The 16,775-nt window shown below is 38.8% G+C and overlaps 1 protein-coding gene across 2 annotated transcripts in view; it reads right to left on the bottom strand.

Moving 5' to 3' along the window:
- LOC136144260 (ATP-binding cassette sub-family C member 4-like) overlaps positions 1–16,775 on the bottom strand; it is a 158,390-nt gene that overhangs the window by 69,745 nt on the left and 71,870 nt on the right. For both annotated transcript variants that reach the window (XM_065902007.1, XM_065902009.1), the window contains one exon: positions 13,784–13,863. In XM_065902007.1, the coding sequence (XP_065758079.1) occupies positions 13,784–13,863 (80 nt within the window). The remainder of the gene's footprint in view (positions 1–13,783; positions 13,864–16,775) is intronic.

Raw genomic sequence — 16,775 nt, 5'->3', positions numbered from 1 at the left:
TCAAAGATAAACTTTAATGGTTTGTGTTGTTAGGATTGAACTCCTTTCCTTGAAAGACTTGTTGGAACAGCAAGAAATGCTTTCCCATCCAAAGAAATAAAATTATAGGTGGTCCTCATGATGTTTATTGCATGAGTCAAATACTCTGATAAGAACTTTCTAGGTATCCACTCTTGTGATACACTCAGTAACCCTTTGTGGCAGTCAGTACTATCTTTAACAGATGAGAATATTTGAGGTTTAGAGAGTAGGAGCTGAATCCCAAACTATCAGGAGTCAGCAGGTGTTACTGGAGGGATGAGCGAGCAGGCATCAAAGATGAGGAATCCGGAAGCCTCAGCTATACATGCAGGGATAAAGAAGTGGTTAATTACAAATTCAGGGTCCAGAAATGTAGGAAAAAATTAAAATATTGACCTTTGGAAGTGGGAATTCCTCTTTCTTGGTTTTCTATCCATAGTTAACATTTACTGAGTGCTGACTGTGTTCAGGGCTGAACATTTGATATTTCACATGCATTAACTCGCTTATCCTCACAAAAGCTCTACCTAGTAACAGTATTATCTCATTTTACAGATGGAGACACTGAGGCTCAGGGAGAGGAAAATCTGATGGACACTGCAAAGTATAAGTCACGGAGCCGGGAAGCCCATGGCATGAGTCTCTATGACATGTTTAAGCTTTCCCCCAACATACAGCCAACTTTCATTGTGCTAAGTATATAAAATGTACATTTCAAAGGTTAGTGATTATAACAACAGCAGACACCATTTACCAGGTGTTTACAATATGCAAGGCTTTGTGCTAAGAGTTCCATGAACATTCACTTAATTATCATGTCATCTGTGAGATGATTTTATCTTGGAGAATAGTCTTGTTCTACAAATCATTGGTTGATGCTGATGTAAGCATGCATCTTTATCAGGGAAAGTATGATACCGTGGTGGACAGCTTCAGGCAATAAGAATACGATCAATACTTGGCATCTGCTTGCTGTGAGAGCAAGGTGGGGTGGTGGAGACATGCAGATTCACATGGCCTCAGCCAAGGCCTCTGGAGTTAATGATCAAAGATGGATACAAATCCATGGTGATCTGAACATGGTACTGAGTGCTAGGGAAACACAGAGAGGAATACCTGAAAATTTTTAGACAGTTCTGAGAAGACTTAGGACTGAAATTTACAGGCTGTTTTAACAAATAGAAAGAGTGGCATGAATAATTTGTAGGTGGTAATCACAGTTAATGGAGATTTTGACCAAAAAGGAGTTGGGATTATGTTAATATGCTTGTCCAAATTAACACCATTTGTTCTGTGTCCTCTCAACACCACCATCACCTGCATCCCACACATGCCACCTCAGAGCCTCCACACCTTGTCATCCAGGGCAGCTGGCCCCAGCATGTCTCTGAGGATGGATTAGGGGGGTAATGTCTGTATCACAGAGACTCAGGTTATCATTTCACAGCTCTTCCTAATCAGTTTTCTCAGAGCATCTTCACAACCACCTTCTGAATGAGAAAAGCAAAAACTTCATTTTCATTTACAGATAATACATGAAGCTAGGAGGGTAAGTGGTTTTCCAGGGAAGGACTGCAGGTCATGGAGAAAGACAGGAGCAGTTTGTACTCAGAGAATCCTAGAGCCACAGCTGCAGGCAGGGGGAGCCTGAGAGGAGGAGGTAATGTCTGGATCCATGACTCTGTGTCCAGGAGCCCTTGTGAACCACACTGCATTTCCTGGATGGATACCCATGTGCCTTTCCTGTTTTTCCCCATCTCTGCCATGGTATCAATATGAAACTCAGAGTGAAGAGGACGGGATGCTGAAGGAATAAATTCCAATCATAAGTGGAGAAAAATAGGGCTGTCTGACCTCTCTCCTATTAGACCTACAGATGAATGATTTCTTACAGCCACTGCATTAACTGTGTATCCCACCATGCTGGACCCTCCACGCTCATGGGGAGGGGTCCTTCCAGCTCCTGCAATGTCTGGTCTTTAGTCACTTGGCTTGCCATTGTTGGTTATCAAAAAACCCTGCTAAAATGTCAACCAGGGAAAAATCCAAATTACAGTTTTTTAGCAGACCCGCATCATTTGGACAACATCTACCAGTTTCAATGATCTGGCTCTCCCCGGGTGAGGGCCTTTTATGACTAACCCAGCCTGGCACATAACCTGGGAAGCAGAGGTAAGATCAAAATGAAGGGCTCCACAGGGGCCTGTGTCAATGTTTCTTCCTTAGGTACCCACTGAAGACCCATTATTAATGCTCTCAGAAGCTCCTTAGTTAGGTTAGGTCCTTCAGATTTCATGACCCTAAATTCTGAAGTAATTCAAAGAGGATGTCTCTAACAGGTTTATTTATACTTGTAGGTAAAACTATAGCCACTCTCATTGTGGATTGGATATTATACATATACATATATACACATATATAGTGTATGGGTTTACATTTATACATATATAGACTTGTGAATCTTTTATTGCCAGCCATCTCAAATTCCTTATAGAAGTGTGTAGAAGATGAAAATAGCATCTAAGAAAAAAAATCAACATCTCAGAAGGAAACAAAAGATTCTAGTATGCTTTCTTGAAGCCAATCTCATTTCTTTCTCAGACATTCCCAGGAATTTCAAAAAGTCCGACTCAAGATACACACACAATTCCCCCAACTGACTGGATTCCAGGTCCACCTGATGGCCCATATCACCATGGACAGTGTTTCTGTACCTCTGTCACACAGGCACAGAGACAATGATGGGTACAAAGAAAAAACCATACTGACCCAGAGTAAGTGACCCAAGTCCTGATGCCCCTCAAAATAAGGAGAATAATTATTTTTATATATTTCCCATTTGGAGCACACCATTTGGGAAATTCTATCCAAAGTCTATGAATCCACATGAACAAATAAAAAAAAAATTCTTAGATTAAATCTTCACTTGAGAGAAAATGGTGATTTTTCATAATTCAGAAAAATTCTTTAGTTTGTAGAGAATGAGAACCTACATCTGAAAGGGAAATTCCACTAGCCCAATATTGTGCTAAGACAGGGTTTAGGGCTAACCTTCTTGAATAAACAGGGAGAGTAAGACTCTATACTTCACTCTCAACCTTAGTAAAAACAGGGATATACCAACAACATAAAAGGACGGTGGTAGGAATTAAATGAGGTAATGCACATAAAGTGCTAACTAGTTCATACGTAACAAATAAAAACTCTAACTCCATCATTATCACCCTTCATTGTGTTCTGGATGCCAGAAGTCAGGGGAGGAGGGAGGAGGTATTCAAAGACTTATGGACCCAAAGAATCTTAAGAATCTCATGAAGTTGCACCCCAAGAGACCACTAACTCTAACCACTAGAAGAGCTTAGCATTATCCAAGGACATATCAGAGCAGGTGTTATTTTTCCTTTAGTTTAGTTTAGTGAAAGTTGCTCAGTCATGTCCAACTCCTTGCAACCCCATGGACTATACAGTCCATGGAATTCTCTAATCCAGAATACTGGTGGGTAGCCTTTCCCTTCTCAAGGGGATCTTCCCAACCAAGGGATCAAACCCAGGTTTCCCACACTGCAGGCGGATTCTTTACCATCTGAACCACGAGGCCTAGATGTGGTAATGATGTCACATGTACCAAAGTGATTGTGGCTTTTCTTTGATCACAGTGAAAAACGTATCTGAGGTCCATTTTGTTTGAAGATGCAATTTTAAAATAATACGACCAGTATACTTCATGACTACAATTTCTCTCCTCTCTTTATTATCTACACAATTCTAGGCCTTCCAAAGATTGATATACTTAGGGATATGGCAGCAAGTAACATTTTTGAGATGGTTCCTTTCTTATTCTATATATTCCTTCTCTTTCCAGTTATCCTTTTTATTGGTGCAGATTTACTACTTTAAAACTCCTGAGCATTTATGGGTGACTAAGGGGGAAAGTGATGGACCTCTGGATCAACAAAACCAAACCAGATTATTCAATATAGTCAAAGAGAAGATCAATTTCACATTTTCTATTCTATGCACCAGGAGTTGGTATATTGATACCGGTGGAAGTACAAAATCTAGATTTTGTAAACTTGTGAATCTCAGGCAATTCAATGTGTCCACACCAGGTCAGCATTCTTGATGCAGGTAAGTAGCCTAGTTAGGACATCAGGATGAATAAAGTAGAGAAAATGTCACCACCACCTATGGAAAGAAGTCTAATGAGCACCTTTCATCCTCTGAAAGGATGCTGTGCTATGAGCAGCTGTTTATGACAAGCCACACTGGCATCTAAATGAATTGTACATGAAGTATATTTTTTAAAAAAAAGCAAAGAAAATAACACTTGTGTAAATGTTAATGTTTAAAAAATGTGCCCAACCAAAAAATTGAAAAATAAGACCTTGCTTTATTGTTAGTTCAGTTCAGTTCACTTCAGTCGCTCAGCCATGTCCGACTCAATGCGACTGCATGAACAGCAGCAAGTCAGGTCTCCCTGTCCATCACGAACTCCCAGAGTCCACCCAAACCCATGTCCATCGAGTCGATGATGCCATCCAGCCATCCTCTGTCGTCCCCTTCTCCTCCTGCCCTCAATCTTTCCCAGCATCAGGGTCTTTTCCAATGAGTCAACTCTTCGCATGAGGTGGCCAAAGTATTGGAGTTTCAGCCTCAGCCTCAGTCGTTCCAATGAATACCCGGGACTTATCTCCTTTAGGATGGATTGGTTGGATCTCCTTGCAGTTCAAGGGACTTTGACTTGCAGTCTCCTTGCAGTCTCAAGAGTCTTCTCCAACACAGTTCAAAAGCATCCATTTTTCAGCGTTCAACTTTCTTCACAGTCCAACTCTCACATCCATACACGACCAATGGAAAAACCATAGCCCTGACCAGACGGACCTTTGTTGGCAAAGTAATGACTCTGCTTTTTAATATGCTATCTAGGTTGGTCATAACTTTCCTTCCAAGGAGCAAGCGTCTTTTAATTTCATGGCTGCAGTCACCATCTGCAGTGATTTTGGAGCCCCAAAAAGCAAAAGTGTGACACTGTTTCCACTGTCTCCCCATCTATTTCCCATGAGGTGATGGGATCAGATGCCATGATCTTAGTTTTCTGAATGCTGAGCTTTAAGCCAACTTTTTCACTCTCCAGTTTCACTTTCATCAAGAGGCCTTTTAGTTCCTCTTCACTTTCTGCCATTAGGGTGGTGTCATCTGCATATCTGAGGTTATTGATATTTCTCCCAGCAATCTTGATTCTGGCTTATGCTTCTTCTAGCCCAGCGTTTCTCATGATGTACTCTGCATATAAGTTAAATAAGCAGGGTCACAATATACAGCCTTGATGTACTCCCACCTCCAAGGAGCGGCTACTGCATGGGCGCAGGAGGGTTGAGAGGAGCTACTCCACGTTCAAGGTCAGGAGGGGCAGCCGTGAGAAAATATCCTTCTTCCAAGGTAAGGAGCAGTGGCTGTGCTTTGCTGGAGCAGCCATGAAGAGATACCCCACGTCCAAGGTAAGAGAAACCCAAGTAAGATGGTAGGTGTTGCCAGAGGGCATCAGAGAGCAGACACACTAAAACCATAATCACAGAAAACTAGCCAGTCTGATCATAGGACCACAGTCTTGTCTAACTCAATGAAACTAAGCCATGCCGTGTGGGGCCACCCAAGATGGTCTGGTCATGGTGGAGAGGTCTGACAGAATGTGGTCCACTGGAGAAGGGAATGGCAAACCACTTCAGTATTCTTGCCTTGAGAACCCCATGAACAGTATGAGAAGGTAAAATGATAGGATACTGAAAGAGAAATTCCCCAGGTCGGTAGGTGCCCAATATGCTACTGGAGATCAGTGGAGAAATAACTCTGGAAAGAATGAAGAGACAGAGCCAAAGCAAAAACAACACCCAGTTGTGGATGTGACTGGTGATGGAAGTAATGTCCAATGCTGTAATGAACCATATTGCAATTGCATAAGAACCTGGAATGGCAGGTCCATGAATCAAGGCAAATTGGAAGTGGTCAAACAGGAGATGGCAAGCATGAATGTCGACATAGGAATCAGAGAACTAAAATGGACTGGAATGGGTGAATTTAAGATGAGCATTGTATCTACTTGTGTGGGCAGGAATCCTTTAGAAGAAATGGAGTAGCCATCATAGTCAACAAAAGAGTCCAAAATGCAGTACTTGGATGCAATCTCAAAAACAACAGAATGATCTCTGTTCATTTCCAAGGCAAACCATTCAATATCATGGTAATCCAAGCCTATGCCCCAACCAGTAACACTGAAGGAGCCGAAGTTGAACGGTTCTATGAAGACCTACAAGACCTTTTAGAACTAACACCCGAAAGAGATGTCCTTTTCATTATAAGGGACTAGAATGCAAAAGCAGGAAGTCAAGAAACACCTGAAGTAACAGGCAAATTTGGCCTTGGAGTGCAGAATAAAGCAGAGCAAAGGCTAATAGAGTTTTGTCAAGAGAACGCACTGGTCATAGCCTTGACTAGACGTACCTTTGTTGGCAAAGCAATGTCTTTGCTTTTCAATATGCTGTCTAGGTTGGTCATAACTTTCCTTCCAAGGAGTAAGTGTCTTTTAATTTCATGGCTGCAATCACTATCTGCGGTGATTTTGGAGCCCAGAAGAATAAAGTCAGCTACTGTTTCCACTGTTTCCCCATCTATCTGCTATGAAGTGATGGAACCGGATGCCATGATCTTAGTTTTCTGAATGTTGAGCTTTAGGACAACTTTTTCACTCTCCTCTTTCACTTTGATCAAGCAGCTCTTTAGTTCTTCTTCACTTTCTGCCATAAGGGTGGTATCATCTGCATATCTGAGGTTATTGATATTTCTCCCGGCAATCTTGATTCCAGCTTGTGCTTCCTCCAGCCCAGTGTTTCTCATGATGTACTCTGCATATAAGTTAAATAAGCAGGGTGACAATATACAGCCTTGACGTACTTCTTTTCCTACTTGGAACCAGTCTGTAGTTCCATGTCCAGCTCTAACTGTTGCTTCCTGACCGGCATACAGGTTTCTCAAGAGCCAGGTCAGGTGGTCTGGTATGCCCATCTCTTTCAGAATTTTCCACAGTTTATTGTGATCCACACTGTCAAAGGTTTTGGCATAGTCAATAAAGCAGAAGTTGATGTTTTTCTGGAACTCTCTTGCTTTTTCGATGATCCATCGGATGTCGGCAATTTGATCTCTGGTTCCTCTGCCTTTTCTAAAACAAGCTTTTTTATTGCTAGAGGCCATGACAAATTTTCTCTTACACAGAAGTTCCACAATTCTCTAGATCTAGCCAACAAGCAAAGAAACGATGGTTACCCAACACACCTAAATACCATTAACAGATGACATTTCATAAGGCTTATCATGAGTCCCATGTTGCAAGTACTTCACAGGCTTTATTTAATCTCATTCTCACATCAGTATTATCCTCTCCATTTACAAAGTAGGAAACTTTGCAGTGATGCTCAAAGAGGTTTATTGATTTGCCCAAATTCAGATAATTCTGTCATTTTGACCCCAAGTCTGTTCTTTTACTTTCTGCCTGATACTGTATCACATATACAGATAAGATTCACAATTTAAAAATTAATATCTAAACATACTCCTCTTTTATGTATTTTCCCTTCTGTCTGCATTTTTTAATTTTGTTGGGTTTCTTGGGGTCATATCTGGTCTCTCGTATGAGGGGACCATTTCTAGATTCCCAGCTAATTAGGTAGTAACAGCCTGCTCAGTTCAGAGAGCAGACTGATCATTAAAAGATCCTAAAAGTGCTCACTAATAGAACACACTAATGTGTCAATTTAAGAACTGTACTTTAAAAAAGAAAAAGAAAAATCTTTCTTTATAAGAATGATGAGTTATAATCCCACAAACCCCAAAGACACAAAAAGAGACTGAGTAGTTTAAATGGTTAACATCTATATTTGGATGATAATGAAAATGTTAAAATTTCACCAGGAAGTTTCTACATGTAGAGTTAACACTGTATACTAACACTGCAGATTTTAACATATTCCTTTCTCAATCACAGTTTGAAATACAAGGACCTGTTTGCCTTCTTGGCATTTAATTTCCAAACTGCTTACACTCCTATAGAAATTCCTAGGTATCTACCTACATGTAACTTTAAACTTAATTCCAAGGGATTTTGTTCCTGATATTCTGTGTGAAGCTTGTGCCAAAGACCATGTTTTCTATAAACAGTAGTAAAAAGATATTCTCCTTATTTTATGTAAATAAATATGCTATCCATAGCTTTGGCTCACTTCATTCTTATGTGAGAGCTTCCCTGATGGCTCAAACAATAAAGAACCTGCCTGCAATGTGGGAGACCTGGGTTTGATCCCTGGGTTGGGAAGATCCCCTGGAGGAGGGCATGGGAGCCCACTCCAGTATTCTTGCCTGGAAAATCACCGTGGACAGAGGAGCCTGGTGGGCTGCAGTCCATGGGGTCGCAAAGTGTTGGACATGACCGAGCAATAAAGCGCAACACATTTTTATGTAAATTCTTTCTTGCTTGCTTTTATACTTATATTAGGTTCAATGTGAAATATCTATTTAATCAGTAGATAGTACTTTTATTTGTTTACAGTATTAAAAAACAGAATCAGGATCATTAAGACTGCTGACACCTCAAAAGAATTTCTGAGATTTTAATTCTGCAGTCAGACTCTTAAGAACTCTGTTTCAAGTTATGGTAGTTACAAATCATCCAGATTGCCCTAGACTATTATCGATTTTGCAAAAGATATAACTTAAGTACAATAAAAAAGCAAGAGTCACTTCTTGGTAAGAAAACAAGACATGATTTCCTTGTGATTTAAAGAGGAAAAATGACGAATAGTTTTAATCAGTGGTTTATTGATGTGGGTGTAGGGGAGAGTCTTCTATTCATTTATTCTGGAAATATAAGAGATAAAAAATAACCTGTCAATGAAAAGACTATCACATAGATTGTGCTGTTGGCTAACACAAGATTCTTGTGGATGCATTAAAATGCTGAACAGACTACATGAAATTCTGAAAGGATTAAGAAATAAAATGTAATTCATATCCAATGATACTCATTACCCTTCAATTACAGGATGAATAGAAGCAAAAAGAAAACATGGAAGGCTTTTAAAGGTAAGCTCCTAACCGTAACACTAACCTAGGGTCAGTATTGAACCTGCGTGTAAGCTGATATGGTACCCTGCACGTCTCATTAGGTTCAGAGATCAGCTCTGGTTCCCAGATCCTTGCTTTATCACCCCTGTTTGCTTTGATCTCACCCACCTTGGTTAACTCTGTTAAACCAGAACATTATAAAACACTGGGGTGTCTTATTAGTATGCTGAGATCTATACAATCCCTAAGACTAAGCTTTCCTAAACTTGTCCTTTCCTTGGGATACACTAACCACACTCTTCACCTCTCATTTGGCTGTCTTGTATCTTTTCACAGCCACACCAACTCTGGGACCTGTATATTCTTCAATTAGCTCACAATTGAGAACACAGCTAACTCAACTGAAGAGTGAAAGGTGGGTTTGATTTATAGTCTGTTAACCAGCACAACAGAAAGCATTAGGGAAACATGCTGCACTTCCTCCTTCGTGTTCAGTGTATCATTGATCAATAGCTTCCTTTCTACCTTTTGTCAGGATTCAAGTTTATTACAAAATTCAAGACTGGAATCCATTTATTTGCTAATTTTACAAAGCATACCTTGAAAATAATAGCACAGAGAACTCTACTCAATATTCTGTGGTAATCTATATGCGAAAAGAATCTAAAAAAAGAATGAATATATGTATAACCGAATCACTTTGTTGTACACCTGAAACTAACACAACACTGTAAATTAACTATACTCCAATAAAATTAAATTTTTTTGAAAAAAAGTTTTTTAAAAAAGCTAAAAGTCAAGGGTTTTCAGATCCATCTTATAATTCAAAAATTCAGCATATATATGCATAAGAATAGAAACAAGGAAAAAAGTAGACCTGAATGAAATAAAAAACTAAATTATAAGCAAAAAACTCAACAAACACAAAGCCTAATTCCTTGAAAGCACCATGAAATGTAAAAGATTTAAAAAATGAAGGGAAAATTTACCATTAACATGAATCAAAAGAAAATAATACAGCATACTAATGAATTGAATCTAACAACATAAAAAAGATAATACTCCACAATCAGACTTGGCTAGGCAAGTCCAGAATCCTCAGGGCTGGCTGTTACAAAGGACAGGCTGAAATTCTTGGCCAGAAGCTGATGCTGTTATCCACAGGAAGAATTTCTTTTTTCTTTAGGGAAGTTGTAGCTCTTAGGGCATTTCAATTAACTGAACTGTGTCCATGGAACTATCCAGGATAATTGCCCTTACTTACATGGATTATGGACTTTAATCACATCTATAAAATACCTACAGAGCAACATAGAGATCATTTTTTGATTGAATAACTGGGGAATGTAGTGTGGTCAAGTTGACACTTCAATGACCATCACAAAATGAGAACTTTTCCCATGTTTTCTCGTGAGGCCTGCGTAATTCTAATACCAAAAACTGACAAAATATTTTAAGAAAAGTAAATTACAGACCAATATCCTTCACAAACAACAGATACAAAAATTCTTGACAAAATATTAACAAACTACATACAGCAATGCATAAAAAAGAGGCTACATTTTGACCAAGCAAAGTTTATTCAAGGAATGCAAGTTTAATCTTCAAATACCAATCACTATAATTCATAATAAAAGAGTTAAGATAAATAATCACATGAATATCTGAAGAGATGTAGAAAAAGTATTTGTCCAAATTCAACACCTATTCTTCACTAGAAAAAAAAACAGCAAAATTCTTGGCAATCGAGGAATTAAAGGAAATGTTTTCAATCTGATAACAGATATCTATCTTAAAAATTGTAGTTAATATCATTTGTAATGAAGAAATACTGAAAGATTTTGCCCTAAGAGTACAAGATTGTCTTATATAATCATTTCTATTCAATACTGTACTGGAAGGTCTAGCTACAACAAGTCAAGAAAAGGAAGTAAGAGTCATAAATACTGGAAATGAAGAAACAAAACTGTCATTATTTACAGCTGATATGATTGTATGTGTACAAAATTCTACAAAATTAAAACAAACAAACAAAAAAAAAAACACCACCACAAACTCCAGGCAAAGCAAAGTGAATTCATAAATAAATCAACCATATTTCTAGACTAGCAACAAGAAGTTGAATAATGGTATTAAAAGAAAAACTAATAGGACTTCCCTGGTGGTCCAAATGGATGAAAATCTACCTGCCAAAGCAGGACACATGGGTTCAATCCCTGGTTCTGAAAGATTCCACATAACAAGGAGCAACTAAGCCCATGGTCACACCTACTGAGCCCATGCTCTAGAACCAGAGGGCTGCAACTACTGAACCCGCATGCTGCAGCTACTGAAGACCATGTGCCCTAGAGACCATGCTCTGCAATAAGAGAAACTACCACAGTGAGAAGCCCATGCATAGCAACTAGAAAAAGCTCACGCATATATAGCAACAGAGACCCAGAACAAGCAAAAATAAATAATTTTTTAAAAATCCAATAATACAGTGAAAAAGCAAATATGCATGAATACATTTAACCAGAGAAGTGTAAGATGTCTATATTAAAAATTACAAAACATTTCTAAAATCAAACAAAACCTAAATAAGTTGAGAGAGATACCACATTTACAGTTGCAGATTCAACATTGTTAAGACTTAGATTCCTCAAATTATCTACAGTTAAAAGGAAATATTAATAAAATTATCAGTGGGCTTTTATGGGAAAAAAAAATTGAAAGGCTTCTAAAATTTACACAGAAAAGAATCCAGGATGATAAAAACAACCTTGACAAAGGAGTATAAAGTTAGAGGACTTAGACTATGGGTTTCATCTTTTATGAAAATATACAGTAACCAAGATTGCAGTATTGATATAAGGATAAACATATTAGTGGAACAAAATAAAGTATACAGACACAGACCTCCTTGCATAGATTCAAAGGATTTATAACTAAAGTACCAAATCAATGTAAGAAAGTCATTTAACAAATGTGGCCAGGATGACTGGAAAATGTAAACCTCAACCACTAACTACTCTTCCATACACAAAAGTTAGTGCAAGGTGCATCATTTTCTAAAAAGGTAAAATAACAGGAAAGCTAGGCCTGGAAATCAGTGAAACTAGAATGTTCTCTCCTCATTAACGAAAATGTTTCCTACTGAAATCAGGTAGCATCGATCCCTGTCCCTCTATATGGTCATGCAAAAATGTGATGAATTCTGATTCTGACTGGTAACTAACCATGAGCTAAGCACGCAGTGGAAACCCAACCTTGATCTAGCTTGCTACAGCAAAGAAACAGAACCATTTACAATATGTTTTCAAAGTAATTCACAATCACTGTCAAAATGTGACAATGTTTTTTGGGAAAGATTGCTTCTGGGGATAAATTACGAAGCTAAAGTCAGCAGGACACATTCATAAAGCAAGTTTGCAAAAAAGAAGAAAAATCAGAATTTTTTTTTTTTCTTGCAGTAAAAGTCCTCTGCCTCTGAATCTCAGCTCACTTCTCATTAGTAAACAATAGAAGCCTTAGCTTATACGCTATTTGCATTCAGATACACAATGCTGCATTTCTGTGTACAACTTTTGATAAATTCCTTTCATTTCTAAAATTAACACTTGGAAAGAAAAAGAAAGTTCCTCACAGGCTTAATCACTGAAAAGCACATAGAATTAAACAGAAAAAATACCACACATGAGCAACAATGCTGAATGAAGAGAAGAGAACTGAGATGACCCTACATCATTCTTCAGAAACTCAAGTTCACAGACAAAACAAAGGCTAGATAGAAGGCTAGATTTCTTTTTTTTTTTCCTAAGAAAACTTAAGACAGAGCAATCAACATGTAAAAAGAAAAACTGCCAACCAAAAATGAACAGGACATTTTCTGAGATAACTTTGATCCCATAGTCAAATTACTGGCTTAAAGCCTTTGCATCTTCAATAACTGCTCTCTATTGTCCTTGTTGGGCATCCCAGATGCTCAGTGGTAAAGAATTGGCCTGACAATGAAGGAGACGTGGGTTTGATCCCTGGGTCAGGAAGATCCCCTGGAGAAGGGAATGGCTTAGTCACTCCAGTATTCTTGCCTGAGAAAGCCCATGGACAGAGGAGCCTGGCAGGCTACAGTCCATGGGGTCACAAAAGAGTCAGACATGACTCAGTGACTAAACAACACCATTATCCTAGTTAAAGTATTATTTTTACCTTATTTTTATCAATCTTCTCTTTCTAAGTAACCACATGTGGTTTTATCCAAATAAAATGGTGCAGTAAATATTTGTCCTCTGTGGTAAATCAATGCACAATTTAGTTTATCTAGGCTATCTTTCTATGAAAGATGCTTGTTTCTGTCATGAAATACGCTCACAGTAAAGGGAATCCACATCAGACACCTGGAAGGCAGAGGGAGAACCACTCATCCAGCATGTCACTGCTTCAGACTAACCTTGACATGACTGTAGAGCCACTCCTGACCCAGGTGTTACTCATGCTAACTCAGCCTCCCAATCATAGCCACACCTTTCTCTTACAAATACAGTCTCTCAGTGAAGATAACAGGACACATCACCAGGGTGAAAGCTCACCCTCAGCCTCTGTGAAAAGGCCTTGACAAACAGGCACTCTGTTCTTCCCTGTGAGAACTCTGACAGGACTGTTTTGTTACCTGGATGAAATCTTGAAAGATCAGGGGCAGTAAGTCATCCATATGTCCAATGTCTTTGGAGAAACGATTCAAAATTCTTCCTGCAAGAAGAGGACACAAGAAATGACTCATTTCCTCAGATAGGAGCTTTAAGAGAAACAATTCATGAACAAATGAAAGCAATATTCTTAAAGTATATGTACTTAGGGACTTCTCTCGTGGCACAGTGTATAAAAATCTGCCTGCCAGTGCAGGAGACACGGGTTTGATCCTTAGGTTGGGACAATCCCATGCAGGAGAAAAGGCAACCCATTCTAGTATTCTTGCTTAGGAAACCCCATGGACTCAGGAGCATGGCAGGCTACAGTCCATGTGGTCGCTAAAGAGCTAGATACAACTCAGCAACTAAACAAAAACAAAAATTTAATATATTACAGATTCACATGAAATAAGCTGACATCCATGGTAAAAAGAAAAAGAAAATAAGATGAAATTATACCGAATGGCAGTGGGTTGAAACTGAGCGCTGATTTTTAAAAGAATAGGGAGAATCTTGTGGCAGCATCAGGAAGGGTTGGTGAATTTCAGAATGTTCCCTTCTTTTAGATTCATTCCATCTAAGACTCATGCCAGTGCTAAACTGGTAATAAACAGTTGCAAAATATGTAAGCTAATCATAATTGTTATACTAATTTTGCTTTAGTTATCCATATTAATTTTGCTAAGTGACACTTTTTAAATAAACATGATTCTAACCTCTCTTTTATAATTAAGTAACAGAAAAAGATATTTTCTGAGATGACTTTGATCCCATAATCAAATCACTGGCTTAAAGGTTTTGTGTCTTCAATAACTGCTCTCTCTAGTCCATGTTGGGCTTTCCAGGTCACTCAGTGGTAAAGAATCTACCTGCCAATACAGGGATGTGGGTTTGACCTCTGGGTCAGGAAGATCCCCTGGAGAAGGAAATAGCAACCACTCCAGTATTCTTGCCTGGGAAATCCCATGGACAGAAGAGCCTGGTGGGCTGCAGTTCATGGGGTTGCAAAGAGTGGGACAAGACCTAGCAACTAAAGCACCAACTACCATAACTTCTCTGTTATTTTTTTTTTCCCTCCAGATGGTTCACAGCATCTCCCATTTTGGGAAATTGTGGATTCTGGTCATTTCTAAGTTGTGAGTTTACTACTGGGGTAGTAAGTTTTATTTTCAGAGGTGTACAAGATGTGACACAGACAGACTTATGAATAAATATCTAAGAATATCAGAGGGATGTAGGCAGGAAAACAAAAATATTATTGAATGACTAAGACTCACTTATCATTGATTTTCTTTCCCTTGTCATAATCCACAACAATAGCATATCCAAAAGGCTGTAGGATTAGAAGATGAGAACTAATTTCTAGTAAATATCTTGTGTGAACTAAAACTGCCACTTGTTATTTCAATAAACAAAGGTTGCTGCAACCATTAGGACTCTGCAGCCACCCCTGCAAGGGCATCGCACCCTTTGGAAATTCGGGATGAGAAAGCACAGGGTACTGGCCCCGGATAGCAGAGGTGCCCATCAAAGGAACTGTAGCAGGGAAGAGTCAATTTTGACTCCATGTTGAGTCTGCTTGACTTTTAACTTTGGCTATTCATAGTTTTTGTCAGCAAAACCTGCCCCTCTGCCTGAATGTTAAATTAAAATGGCTTTTTTTCAGCTCATGGGGAGACAATCTGATCCTCACCATCTCTGAATGGCTGCAGAAAAGAAAAAGTAACACATTCCCTCCTATTTTGCAAGATAAATGGTCTTTTAACTTTACTTCCTCACCTCCTCTCCCTCTTTGTTCTATAAAACAGATTAGCATCCAGACCCCAATAAGATGATTTTTTGAGGCATTAGTCTGCCATCTTCTCAGTCTGCCAGTTTTCCAAACAATGTCATTATTCCTGGCCATAACACCTTGTCTGTAAGATTTATTGGCCTGTCATGAGGCAAGAAGAGTGAGCTTGAACTCAAGAACATGGCTATACGTGGTTTTCTCTTTATGACGTAACATACCAGAAACAAAGTCCACCAGAAACAATCTGTTACAAATTCTACTTTTGGAAATAAACACAGGGAAGATTTCGATTTAATACACCATTAAAAGGGTAAATAACTGATGCCCCTAAACCTTTGCAAATAATCTCATTTCTATTTTCTTGAAGGAATGAATTTCTGATAATAGATACAGGAGGGACAGAAAAGACAAAGACACACTCTGTGTATGCCTACTGCTCCAGAATTAGTGACTTGAAGATTTAAACTTAGTTCAAAATTCTTGAATAATAAATAAATCAGTATCTGGATAAGCCTACAGGCCATCAAGAGCCTGGTTAACTGCGGTCACAAGCACTCAGAGGCTGTGATAAGAGAAATTCAGTCCCACGTGATGCTCCCAAATGTATGACTGCAGTTTTCATACTAACAGGCAAAGCAGAGCAACTTCACAGTCATAATAGCATGGACTCCTCCAATCACTTCCTCATTCTGGCTTCATAATAAGATGAGATTGTGTGGGCCTCTGCAGTTTACCATCCTATGTTCCACATAGTGCCTGGACCAAACAACATGTGCTGAAAAAAATCTGCACAAGATGCTGCCCTGAATAATCTTATGTAGTCCTCACAACAGTCTTATGAAACAGGAAGGGCAGCAGTTATTCCCATTTCACAGGAGAGGAAGTTCTCAGACACTGTGTCATCATCCTCACTAAGGTTCACTGGGCACTGACCCTGGGGTAAGTGCTGTGAATGTATTAACGTGCTTAATGTGCACAATTTCAAGATATTGTGAGTGTGTGAATAGTATTTTCATTTTATACGTAAGAAAATCGAGACACAGAGAAATTAAATAACCAGCACATAAGTATTAACATAACTATAAGTAGCTATTACTATTAGTAACTATTTCCAGGACTGAATCCAGGAAGTTGTCTCCAGAGTCCATACTTTTTTTTTTTTTTTAATTTTTTGACTGTAC

Source organism: Muntiacus reevesi, chromosome 11 (assembly GCF_963930625.1).
Source record: "Muntiacus reevesi chromosome 11, mMunRee1.1, whole genome shotgun sequence".
In the NCBI taxonomy this organism is placed as follows: Eukaryota; Metazoa; Chordata; class Mammalia; order Artiodactyla; family Cervidae; genus Muntiacus; species Muntiacus reevesi.
Note: the sequence above shows the minus strand (reverse complement) of the source record. Positions and strands in the feature narration are given on the sequence as shown.